Below are 13,683 nucleotides of genomic sequence, written 5' to 3'. Positions count from 1 at the left end.
TGTAACGTAACAAAATGTGGAAAAAGTCAAGGGGTCTGAATACTTTCCGAATGCATATAGTGTATATCTGTACCTTACCCTTCTGTGATTTAGAGCTAATAGGGTGATTATGGAAAATGTAGCTATGGTGATTATGGATGATGTATCACCTGTGGGACATCGATCAGAGATCGAGCCATAATCGAGTAGCTGAACTGTGTTTGACTTCAACATTTGCTGTACATTGTCATTGATAACAATAACAGCAATGTCAAAGTTATGGCCCAATACTCTAACACTGGTATTTATAGTCCATAATGTGTGATAATAGGTATCTTCTGTTGTTTTTTCCCTCTAGATATTGTCTAGATATTTTATCAGTTTCCATGACACTAGCGGGGAATGCAATGTTTGCTTTGAAAGGGAAGAATACCCAAATGTGGCAACATCAGTCAATGATTAATGGCACATCGTGGTATCATTTTAGCGGTGCCTATCTCAGTGTACATTCCAACAGTGGTCACTTATGGACACTGGACAGTACTCTATATGCATTCAACCCAATCTGGCAATGTAAACAGTGTTGCATAGAGAGCTTTTTTTAAACCTTTATTTTATCAGGGAGTCCCATTGGGACCAAGGTCTCTTTTGCAAGGGAGCCCTTCATATATAAACATTGATTAACACTGAACAGAAATTAGCCCTAAAACAAGCAAACTCACTATTTGTTTTGACATCATCATATTTAATAGGTTCCAAAAACAAACAATACACATTCACATCCTTTAGAATACAGTACATTTGGCACACAGCAAAATGCTAACAATGACATAACACTAATAAATGGCAAAGGAATTCAAAATAAAACATCAGTCAGGTGACAAATTGTACATATAAAGCTTCACAATACAGAAACCGAAAATGAAATCCGGTTTCCCAGACCCAGAATAAGCCTTGACCTGGTTTAAAAAGCAATTTAAATAGATATTCTTTATTGAACATGCTTTTTAGTCCAGAAGTAGTCATAATTTGGGTCCGGGAAACCGAGCCTAAATGTATAGAGATACATACAGTAATATAATGCATACGTCTGTATGTTTTATTCTACTGTATGTAAAAAAAATACATAATACTTAGCCAGACATATTCATACACACAATTTAAGAGGTACTTCTCCAGCCATGTACAGTATATTATACTTATTGAGCGTTACTTCTTCAATGACTTTACAACAGACCAAATGGGTTTCCTTTGTGCTGTTTTTTTCTTCTTCCTTTTACAAACAGTTTAAAAAGTCTAAATAAAAGCAGGATGGAGTTAGGATTTGGCATGGAGGATTTTGGACATCTAGGGCCACCGTCCTTATGGGTCAGAGTAGGACAGGGATCCGCCATCTTACAAAACACAAACACAAACATAAGAGGCCTAACATCCAGAAGCACAGACAAAACACAGAGACTGTAAACCGAAGAGACAGGTAAATTAAATTAAAGGACACGATACAGACAGAGAGACAAGAGCGTAGATATGAGCTATATGAGGGGAGACAAGTACTGTAACGGTTAAATCATAAAAAACTGGCATAAGGAAACAGCATTGTGCCAGTCTGAATGGTGAAGTCTGTCAAATGTCCTCTTCACCTTCAGATCCTTTAACACTGTTCTCATGTTGCTATGCACTAACTGGGTAACAGAGGGGATCATGTGATTAATTGACACAGGTGCCTACATGTCAAATGCATGGGCACTTTAGGTGTATGAAAGGCCTACATGCAGTGGTGTGTGTGTGTGTGTGTGGGGGCATTAAGCATTTTCATGATCTAGTATGAGAGGCATGTTTAAAGCCATTAGAATACTGCTTGAGATCAGTATTGCTTTGACAGTTGATGCCATGATACTGTCCACTATTACTGCTGTTCCTACCACTGTTGCTACAGTTACCCCTGCTCCCCATACCAGAACTGCTACTGCTAGTGGGGCTAGCACTATTATACATGCTACTAATAATACAACAACTACACTACTTAAACTACTACTACTAAAACTACTACTACTACTCCAATAACAACTGCTACTGCTACTTCTACAGTATTGCTACTTTCACTACCACAGTGCCACCCCTGCCTCTTCAATTGCAAAAAGTCCTACTATTATGAATCCAAATTTCGAACGCTACTTTAAAGTTACTACTCCAAAATGGAATGTACTACTTGCAGTATTGTAACAAACCAACATTGTTATTTTTGTGGTCTACTGACAGAATATGACAGTAGATTTGACTTTACCTTGATTTGGTGTAGGCTTACAATAAACCCTATATTGGCCAGAGAGTTATTAGGCATGAGTGCATTAAGAAGGTCAATGGTTTCCATAACATTAATTAATCCAATAGCTTTGCTACCATTGGTTACATTGATGTTTTAAAGAGATATGCTATAGGAAATGAAGACCTTTTCAAAGAGAGTTAAGGAGAGAGGGCAGGGAGAGGGTTGGTGAGGTGGTTTGATAGAGCATTCTGAAGGAAGCACATAGACATGGCTATCAACTGAGTTGAGGACAGGCAAATGAAAACAGCCATGCATATACTCCAAAAACCAAACGGACCGCAATAGCAAAGAGTATGTGGGAGGAAGAACAGGGAAGACACCCGGCAAGAAAGAAAAGGAAACTTAAAACAGACAGAAACATACACAGAATATTGCACATGGACATTGTAACTTTTTCATATTCTAATAATACACAATAATATCATATGCATGACCATGCAATGTATGATACCTCTATTTCTCCAAGAAGTCCACAGGCTTCTATATACAAGGTGGTCTGTACAGCGGGAAAGACACGGCTATCTGGTGATGCCTTCACCCACATGATTGTGAGTCTTGTTGCATAGCAGGGAAATCCAGGATTTCAAACTCTGAGCAACAAGACAATCCAGTAAAATCACGGCAAATCAAACATAATGAAATAAAACAGACACAATGAAATAAAACTGACCCAATGAAATAAAACTGACCCAATGAAATGTAAAAGCTTCAAGAGGGCCCTTCTCATGAACCCACTGCCTATATCGCACACGCACAAACAGACTCGCACAAACTAGCATACGTACAGTATCCTAACTGACACAGACACACACACGCAAACAGACGCCATACATGCAGTTGCATCCCAACGATCACACTCATGCATACAAGCACATTCTTCCACATTGAAACCCATGACATTCATTTGGAATATATGAAGCTAGACTACCATAACACTGTGGGCATATCTACAATACATAACTGGTTTGCAGTTACACACAAAAGGCATTTTATGTACTATACATGGACTCATTCTAATTCTGCCGTCGTTTTGATCTTGAGGAAACTTTTAAACAGTATCAATAGTTACAGGCTTCTCTTTTTTATTGATACTGTGAACCAATCAGTTTTTAGCTTTTTTTTAAATACAATCATTGGTTCTATGGATTTGGTTATTCGCATTCAAACACGACAGAGGAGGAGATTCTAGTACATCGAGAGACTTACAGGACAGCTTGAGAAATTACAGATTAATATAATAATATCATAGTTTCAGTGTCATATACTCACTGAAGAACTAGGATAGTTGACGAAACAGTTGAAAGTATGACCTATCATACAGAGACCATGTCGAACAAGACCCCTGCCCAAAGCACACATAACCCCTGACCTTGAAATCTTTATATACACATAAAGTTGACACCGTCACGCAAACATTCCCTGTTCATTTAATAGTCCACTGGAAAGGGCCTTGTGACATAATCTGGGGCTGGACTGTGAGGAGCTTTCATCACTGTTATCAACCTGGGCCAAGGGCCAGGCTATATTCAGTCTCAGGAGACCAATCCAAGGGCCACCCTCCACCACAAGGAGTTTTTTTTTTCACCACTCTGATTGGATCAGGAGTGATCTGGACCAGCCAATAGGAACTTGATAATAAAGCAGATGGGCTTCCTATATGACCTACTCTTGAATTACATTGTTTTTTAACATAGAAAACATGCACTGATGGACAGACAGACAAATATACTGGTACAGCGCTGTAGATGGTCAGGTTTAAGTTTTGGAGTTGGTACTAATCTTAGGCCCTAATGGCCGGAGTGTTGTATGAGTATGTGAATGCAATAATTGACTCTGTGTGTATTGTACAGTATATTTCTGGATGTCTGTATGTGAGAAAATATGTATGTGTGTGTGTTTGTGAATGGGAGTGTGTATGTCAGTGTTCCTGCATATACATGCATGTGTGTGTGTTGGTGTGTGTGCATAAGCACAAGGATGCGGCGGAGAGCATCTGTGTTTGTGTGTGTGTGTGTGTGTGTGTGTGTGTGTGTGTGTGTGTGTGTGCAGGCCTTAGGACAGAGTCTCCTCTCCTCCAAAGTAGGAGAAACCCTTGAACTCGTCTTGGTTGATCTGCTTAATAATGGCGTCTTCTACAGGGGTGAGGACAGGCTCCTCACGAGTGAAGTCCTGGTCAAAGTTGTTCACGTCCCTTTTGGTTTTCTGTACAGGAGCAGGAAGGAAGGGAAGTAGAAGGGTCAGATAGTAAGGAAAAACAGGATGATGACTGCCAAATAATTAGACCTCTGAAAACATTTATAAAGACAGTCATAGTGTTATTACTAGTGAATTAGTGTCACATATGGATTGACTGTTGTTTGTGTTTCCTTGATAAAGTCATTCTAAAACAAGGCTGATTGACATTTAGACTTGGATGGAGTGATCACAGAACCTCTCTTTCATGCCCCCAATTCTCTCATTCACGTTGTGTGATTCTTGAGGCGCTTGTCGTCCCCTCTCTGTGTACATGGGAACAGGACGGACCCTTCCCCTCACACCCCTTCAGGCATTTCATAATACCTCATACCCAGCCCATTCCGCAGCACTCTATCTTTACACTATACACACACAGGAATACTGATGTAGGATCATCATTTAAGCCTGTTTTCTACAGCAGGAAAATATTGCTGCAGCCACAGGAAATGTGAATTATTATGTGGATTGAAATTAATGGACATTTTTGTAGGAGTAAAAAAAAAAAATCTTAAGCAAAAATCAAGTCTGACATTTCTAAGTGGAAATTACAAACTTCAGAAGCCTTTTAAAACCTCAAATACACTACAAGTAAAAAATTTCCTGCATTGCAGGAAAGTTCTCCTGCAACAAGATGATCAAATTAAGATCCTACATCTGTACGGCAGTGTAAGTTCATGTTTGTATGGCACAGACACAGGCCTCCCCTACAGAGGCTGATTGTTGCACAAACATGCAAAGGAGCATGGTAAAAGAGAGGCAACTACTGTAGTAACACAGATAAACACACAATGGTGGCCTAGCGCTATAGTTGGGGCATACTAAAGTTAGGACCCAGAGTTCCAAACGCGCTGTCGAGATTGGAACTTTGGAGATATTTACGATCTTAGTTTAGTTTATTTGATCAATTAAAAACAAGGTACAAATACTAAACTATACACTTGGTTAAGTGTAACAGAGGATAAACATATAAAAGTCTACGACTTATTTCCATGTTGAAGGTTAGGGGTTAATAATGGTGAGGGTGGAACAGTAGGGGCCCTAAAACATACAGTAAGGTATGTTCCCTAAGAGCTCAGACACACTCCGTGGTAAGGTTTACCCTTGGTGCAGATCTAGGATCAGCTTCCTCTTCCCCAATCCTAACCTTAAAATGCTAAACTGACCCCAGATCAGCATCTACGGGCAACTTCACCCTACATGGTCTGAGCTATAAGTGTGGTGCTACTCACAATGCGAGGTTTGAAGGGTGGTTTGACCCTCTTCTGCTCCAGCAAAACCCAGTCGATCTCCTTGAAGAAGGGATGAACCTTGATGGCTTCCTCCAAGCCCTGGGTGATCACACAACCCAGACGCTTGTTTGGACTCTTTGTCATGAACTACAGGACAGGAAAACAGGCAGATGAATAAAGGGGGAAGGAAAATAAATGTACTTGACTTAATCCTCTTGGCCCCCTTGGGAGCATGGGGCGAGGAAGTAAATGTTAGGAAGAGAGAAATGGAGGTGCAAGAGTGAGGGGTTGAGATGGTCAAGTGGTGCAGAGTGGTCTTAGTGATCTGCTCTGTGGTCATCGTTAAGAGGCCAGTGGTCATTTGGAGAATCTAGCGGCCAGATATGACCATTAGGACCACTGGGCCGGGTAATGTGACCAAAGTGCCAGTGAGACTGATCACAGAGTGACACGTGCCAGTCCAAGACAAGCATGCCTGCTTTCCCACAAGGCTTTGCAAACAGGCAGGGGACAGCCAAAGTAAACGCAGGACTTGTGATGGAAAAAAGATCACACAGGAACTAGGGACACACACAAACTCACACACTCACAGGAATATCCTGCAACACTAAAACACAAATATAGAATTACACAATGTCCATACACACCAGCAAACAGGACACAAACGAAAAAGCACGTAATTCACATCCACACTCAAGCACACTAACAAATATTATGCCCCCCCATCCCCCCCACCACACACACACACACACACACAGAAAGCCGGCCGCGTTCTTGGAAGAGGAGGACCCTCTGAATTCTGGGGCAGCCCACCCCGCCTCCCCGAGTGTGCGATTACACAAGCCCAGAAACCACCAGAGAACACAAACAGGCTGTTCTTTTCCCACATGAAGTGTAATGTCTCCCAGGCCTCTCTCCCCAGCCCACACAGCACTGCACAGCCACTGTGGCTCTCTGAACTCAGCCTGAACTAACTCCACCCAGCCTTGCTCATCCTTGCTCCTCACTCTGCTAATCGCTGAACACCACTTTACTACCTCACCAGAGACAGACAGAGAGAGAGAGAGTGAGAGACAGCGGGAGGAGGAGGAAGAGGAGGAGGAGACGACAATAAGGTAAGGTGTGGGGAGGAAAGGGGGGCTGATAAAGAACAAGTCAAAGAATGAGTGGGAGAGAGAGGAAGATCGAAAGAGGAGGTGGTATAGGATTTTTTTTAAAGAGGGATAGTGAGAGATACAGGCAGACTAGGACAGGTAGGTATACTGTAGGTCACTGACCGCTTTGAGGATGGAGACTGCCTCCTTGCTTAGCCACACTGGGTAGAGGACATCATCGTGGAGAATGGACTCAAACAGGTCATCCTCATTGTCGGCTTCGAAGGGAGGCTGGCCAGCCATCATCTCGTACATAAGCACCCCCAGAGCCCACCAGTCCACAGAGGGGCCATATTCTAGCTCCTGTAGGATCTAAACACACAGGGGGACAGGAAACAATGTAACACCATCTCATTCAAAAGCTCCTATAGGATCTAAAACACACAGGGGGACAGGAAACACTAACACCAGCTACACTACAGCAGGATTAATATGGTAGTAAGGGGGAACAGAATACTTGTGACACCAGCTCATTAGGGATGATATAGTGAGAGAAGGAGTAGAACAAATGTTTGATTGATTGATTGATTGAGTGAGTGAGTGAGTGAGTGAGTGACTGATTGAGTGAGTGAGTGAGTGAGTGAGTGAGTGAGTGAGTGAGTGAGTGAGTGGGTGAGTGAGTCATTGACTGAGTGATTGATTGAGTGAGTGAATTAATGATTGATTGATTGATTGATTGATTGATTGATTGATTGATTGATTGATTGATTGATTGAGTGAGTGATTGAGTGAGTGAGTGAGTGATTGATTGATTGAGTGATTGAGGGATTGAGTGAAAAAATGTTTGAATGAAACGGTGAGAGAGAAGCAGAGTAGAGGGTAAAGAGTCGAGTCAATGAAAGAGTACAGCATGTGAGAGAGTAACTTATGTACTGTGAGACTGTCCAAGATGAATGGGTGGTTGAATACTGTCAGACTGTCCCAGATAAGTGAGTGGGTGGTTTACTGTCAGACTGTCCCAGATAAGTGAGTGGGTGGTTTACTGTCAGACTGTCCCAGATAAGTGACTGGGTGGTTTACTGTCAGACTGTCCAAGATGAAAGGGCGGTTTACTGTCAGACTGTAGAGGGTAGAGGGTAGTGGGTAGAGGATGAAGGGTAGAGGGTGGAGGGTAGAGGTTTACCTCTGGAGCGATGTAGTCAGGGGTCCCACAGAAGGTGGTGGTGGTGACTCCGTTGAGGATCCCCTCCTTACACATGCCAAAGTCAGCCAGCTTACAGTGGCCATGTGCATCCAGCAGGATGTTATCCAATTTCAGATCTCTGGAGAGACAGAGACAACATGAGGGCTGAGGGGTCAGAGGGAAGCAGTTACAAAGGTCAGAGGTCAGAGGTCAGGGATAGAAGAGTATAAATCTGTCAGAGAGAGAGGAGTGAAAGATAGTTCAAAAGTCACTGTGTCGTCAATCTATTGGGTAAAGAGTACAATAAAATCTACTGAAAAGGACATGGCTACTCTCAGTGTTTTTACTCAGTGAACAGACACAATGCCAAATATACTCTCAGTGTTTTTACTCAGTGAACAGACACAATGCCAAATATACTCTCAGTGTTTTTACTCAGTGAACAGACACAATGCCAAATATACTCTGTGTTCATACTCAGTGAACAGACACAACGCCAAATATACTCTTAGTGTTCATACTCAGTGAACAGACACAATGCCAAAGGACTTTCCCAGTATGGAGGCCAAGAGCACTGTGAGGAGCTATCTGCACTACGGAGGCTACTCTTGGCACACATACAGTATGCGCTCTCACACGCATACGCACACACACACATACACACACACACTGTTCCACAGACACAGAGTCGTGTGTCTCTCTATCGCTCCTCTCCTTTATCGTGGGCAGTGAGCGAGGGATGGAGGGTGCTGTTCGAAATGGTGGGAGGAGAGGAACAGGAGAGAAGATAAGAGGTCTCTGATGAAAGATGCCAGGGAGAGGCATGAAACCAGTTGGGTCAGGGTTTGATGGTTGATTGCTGAAAATATGTCAACATCTTTTAACAGATGCCATTCAGCCCAAGGTGTTTTCACAAAACAGCCTCCCCGACCTGGGAGTGTGTGTGTGTGAGTGTGTGGCCGTTATACAACTGTTCTGTTTCAGAGAGGCCTAAAAAGGACACATCAATAATCTGCATGATTCTCCTTGGGAGTGACATGTGGTAGGTTTAGTCGGGTTCATTCATTCTTATAAAACATTGATTTAGTACAGGTAATATCACTATAGAGTTTCCTGCCAAGGAGCTATGTATGAATATGGCATCTCAACTATGCTGTGAAAGTCGGGGCTGATGTAATAACATCTGGTATCTAGTGTACATTGCAAGAATTCAAAGAAGTGTCATTCAAAAGCATTATAAAGCATATAAATAGGCCTATGTCAGGATTTGATTCGAGCTTTGATAAAACATTATATCCTGATGCTACCTGAGCATGAGCCATACATAAAATGTATTTAATGAGCCCTACATTAAAGACATTTAATGAGCCCAAGCCCAAAAAAGCCCAAATGATTGTGCCGTTATCCAATACATAATGATATAGGCTACTGCACATTACCCACGACAGAAAAACATAAAAGCCCATAGATGCAGCTAGCTATTTGCTCTCTTGGGTAAATAAATGAAACTAGCTCCAGTAGGCTAATCTTTTTGAGTGTGAACTGTATTACTGTACAGTATTGTACACTGAGTATACAAAACATTAAGGACACCCAGTGGTGGAAAAAGTACCCAATTGTCATACATGAGTAAAAGTAAAGATACCTTAATAGAAAATGACTCAAGTAAAAGTAAAAGTCACCCAGAAAAATTCTACTTGAGTAAAAGTCTAAAAGTATTTGGTTTAAAATATACTTAAGTATCAAAAGCAAATGTAATTGCTAAAATATACTTAAGTATCAAAAGTAAAAGTAAAGTTATAAATAATTTCAAATTCCTTATATTAAGCAAACCAGACTGCACCATTTTCTTGTTTTTAAATTTAAGGATAGCCAGGGGCACACTCCAACATTCAGACATAATTTACAAACGAAGCATGTGTGTTTAGTGAGTCCGCCAGATCAGAGGCAGTAGGGATGACCAGGGATGTTCTGTTGATAAAGTGCGTGAATTTGACAATTTCCTGTCCTGCTAAGCATTAAAAATGTAACAAGTACTTTTGGGTGTCAAGGAAAATGTTTGGAGTAAAAAGTACAATATTTTCTTAAGGAATGTAGTGAAGTAAAAGTAAAAAATATAAATAGTAAAGTAAAGTACAGATACACCAAAAAACTACTTAAGTAGTACTTCAAAGTATTTTTACTTGCAGTACCAGTCAAAAGTTTGGACACACCTTCTCATATTTTAGATTTTAGATTCTTCAAAGTAGCCACCCTTTACCTTGATGACAGCTTTGCACACTCTTGGCATTCTCTCAACCAGCTTCATGAGGAATGGTTTGCTGAGCACTTGTTGGCTGCTTTTCCTTCACTCTGCGGTCCAGCTCATCCCAAACCATCTCAATTGGGTTGAGGTTAGGTGATTGTGGAGACCAGGTCATATGATGCAGCACTCCATCGCTCTCCTTGGTCAAATAGCCCTTACACAGCCTGGAGGTGTGTTTTGGGTCATTGTCCTGTTGAAAAACAAATGATAGTCCCACTAAGCGCAAACCAGATGGGATGGTGTATCGCTGCAGAATGCTGTGGTAGCCATGCTTGTTAAGTGTGCCTTGAATTCTCAATAAATCACAGACAGTGTCACCAGCAAAGCACCCCCACACCATCACACCTCCTCCTCCATGCTTCACGGTGAGAACCACACATGCAGAGATCATCCGTTCACCTACTCTGCGTCTCACAAAGACACAGTGGTTGGAACCAAAAATCTCAAATTTGGACTCATCAGGCCAAAGGACAGATTTCCACTGGTCTAATGTCCATTGCTTGTGTTTCTTAGACCAAGCAAGTCTCTTCTTCTTATTGGTGTCCTTTAGTAGTGGTTTCTTTGCAGCAATTCTTGTCGACAGGGCTGTAGTGGAGCAGGTTGAGAGCTTCAAGTTCCTTGGCATACACATCACCAACAAACTATCATGGTCCAAACACACCAAGACAGTCGTGAAGAGGGCACGACAATGCCTATTCCCCCTCAGGAGACTGAAAAGATTTGGCATGGGTCCTCAGATCCTCAAAAAGTTCTACAGCTGCACCATCGAGAGCAACCTGAATGGTTGCATCACCGCCTGGTATGGCAACTGCTCGGCCTCCGACCGCAAGGCACTACAGAGGGTAGTGTGTACGGCCCAGTACATCACTGGGGCCAAGCTTCCTGCCATCCAGGACCTCTATACCAGGCGGTGACAGAGGAAGGCCCTAAAAATTGTGAAAGACTCCAGCCACACTAGTCATAGACTGTTCTCTCTGCTACCGCACGACAAGCGGTACCGGCACGCCAAGTCTAGGTCCAAAAGGCTTCTTAACAGCTTCTACCCCCAAGCCATAAGACTCCTGAACAGCTAATCAAATGGCTACCTGGACTATTTGCATTGTCGTCGTCCCCCCCCCTCCCCCACCCCCTCTTTTACGCTGCTGCTACTCTCTGTTTATTATCTATGCATAGTCACTTTAACTACATGTACATATTAACTCAATTACCTCGACTAACCTGTGCCCCCGCACATTGACTCTGTATTTTTTACTTATCTATTATTTACTTAACACTTATTTTTCTTAAAACTGCATTGTTGGTTAAGGGCTTGTAAGTAAGCATTTCATTGTAAGATCTACAGCTGTTGTATTCGGCGCATGTGACAAATACAATTTGATTTGATTTGATTCGACCATGAAGGCCTGATTCACGCAGTCTCCTCTGAACAGTTGATGTTGAGATGTGTCTGTTACTTGAACTTTGTGAAGCATTTATTTGGGCTGCAATCTGAGATGCAGTTAACTTTAATGAACTTATCCTCTGCTGCAGAGGTAACTCTGGGTCTTCTTTTCCTGTGGCGGTCCTCATGAGTGCCAGTTTCATCATAGCGCTTAATGTTTTTTGCGACTGTACTTGAAGAAACGTTGAAAGTTCTTGAAATCTTCCGGATTGACTGACCTTCATGTCTTAAAGTAATAATGGACTGTTGTTTCTCTTTGCTTATTTGAGCTGTTCTTAACCATAATATGGACTTGGTCTTTTACCAAATAGGGCTATCTTCTGTATGCCACCTCTACCTTGTTACAACACAACTGATTGGCTCAAACACACAAATTAACTTTTAACAAGGCACACCTGTTAATTGAAATGCATTCCAGGTGACTACCTCATGAAGCTGGTTGAGAGAATGCCAAGCGTGTGCAAAGCTGTCATCAAGGTAAAGGGTGGCTATTTGAAGAATCTCAAATATAAAATATATTTTGATTTGTTTAACACTTTTTTAGTTACTAAATGATCCCATATGTGTTATTTCATAGTTTTGATGTCTTCACTATTATTCTACAATGTAGAAAATAGTGAAAATAAAGAAAAACCCTGGAATGAGTAGGTGTGTCCAAACTTTTGACTGGTACTGTAAGTACTTTACACCAGTGAGGACACCTTCCTAATATTGAGTTGCACCCCACCTTTTGCCCTCAAAACAGCCTCAATTCGTTGGGGAATAGACTCTACAAGGTGTCGAAAGCGTTCCACAGGGATGCTGGCCCATGTTGACTCCAATGCTTCCCACTACCATACCCTTGCCCATTCAATACCTTCTGAATGGCACACACAATCCATGTCTCAAGGCTTAAAAATCCTACTTTAACCTGTCTCCTCCCATTCATCTACACTGATTGAAGTGGATTTAACAAGTGAAACCAATAAGGGATCAAAGCTTTCACCTGGATTCACCTGGTCAGTCTATGTCATGGAAAGAGCAGGTGTCCTTAATGTTTTGTAAACTCAGTGTATTATACTGTATTATATGGACTGGAATTACACACATCGTTCTAACCATGATAAAGCAGGGAGAGAACATGTGATTCTGGTGCAGCATATGCTGCCAACAAAGTTACAAGTATAGGCTAGTGAATTAGATTTTAATGTTGAAATATAATAGGGCCTATTTGTATACCTTTCATAATGTTATTAGCCTACCTCCTCTTTCTCTCTCTGTTGTTGCTCGTTCCATCCTCGCTTTCAACAGTTAAATGAAATTGGTTTCATTGTCCTTATCTTCATCATTGTAATGACATCCTTGAATAATATAGGACTAGAATTAGATGCAGAAGGCGTTCTCTTCTCTTAACGAAGATTGAATGGTTATGGGTCTGAATAAATAACTGCTATAGCCTACTGCCATCGCGCGTTCGCTTTTCTTTCAGTTCTAATGGCCGCTGTACTTAACATTCAGCAAACAAGAGCTTTCATCCCTCTTCGAATAGTCTATTGGTATAAGAAATGCTAAATAAAATAATGTCCAGCAAGCTATTCTAGTCTAGCTTTTCCTGCATGGGACTCCAAGAGCTAAGGAGTAATTTTTGAAGGAGTGGCCAGCGGAGACAGGTGCTTGCTTATTGCGCATGAGACAGAGGGTAGTTGGAAGCTTATTATGCATAACCCATCATTAATTAGCTAAATATAAGGCTAATACAGCATTGAATGTGTTACCTGAAATAGGTAGGCTAGGACATCTATATATAGGGCTATATATCAATCTAGAACAGGATTATCTATTTAGGATGCAATTTGAATGGAGATGATGGAGAGAGAGAAAGACTGCAGAGCGCTCGCGCGTTCACTGATTT

At 41.7% G+C, this 13,683-nt stretch overlaps 1 protein-coding gene across 1 annotated transcript in view; it reads right to left on the bottom strand.

Moving 5' to 3' along the window:
* Positions 1–1,191: 1,191 nt before the first annotated feature.
* The window catches only part of LOC121547663 (protein kinase C epsilon type), a 157,237-nt gene continuing 144,745 nt past the window's right edge, over positions 1,192–13,683 (bottom strand). The window contains exons 12-15 of the mRNA XM_041859034.2: positions 8,047–8,185; positions 7,047–7,235; positions 5,770–5,916; positions 1,192–4,507 (exon numbers count right to left, since the gene is read on the bottom strand). Coding sequence (XP_041714968.1) covers positions 4,358–4,507; positions 5,770–5,916; positions 7,047–7,235; positions 8,047–8,185 — 625 coding nt within the window. The 3' untranslated portion in view covers positions 1,192–4,357. The remainder of the gene's footprint in view (positions 4,508–5,769; positions 5,917–7,046; positions 7,236–8,046; positions 8,186–13,683) is intronic.

The sequence above is a fragment of the Coregonus clupeaformis genome, chromosome 31, assembly GCF_020615455.1.
Source record: "Coregonus clupeaformis isolate EN_2021a chromosome 31, ASM2061545v1, whole genome shotgun sequence".
Lineage (NCBI taxonomy): Eukaryota > Metazoa > Chordata > Actinopteri > Salmoniformes > Salmonidae > Coregonus > Coregonus clupeaformis.
The sequence above is the reverse complement of the archived record's forward strand: the minus strand, read 5'-3'. Positions and strand labels throughout refer to the sequence as shown.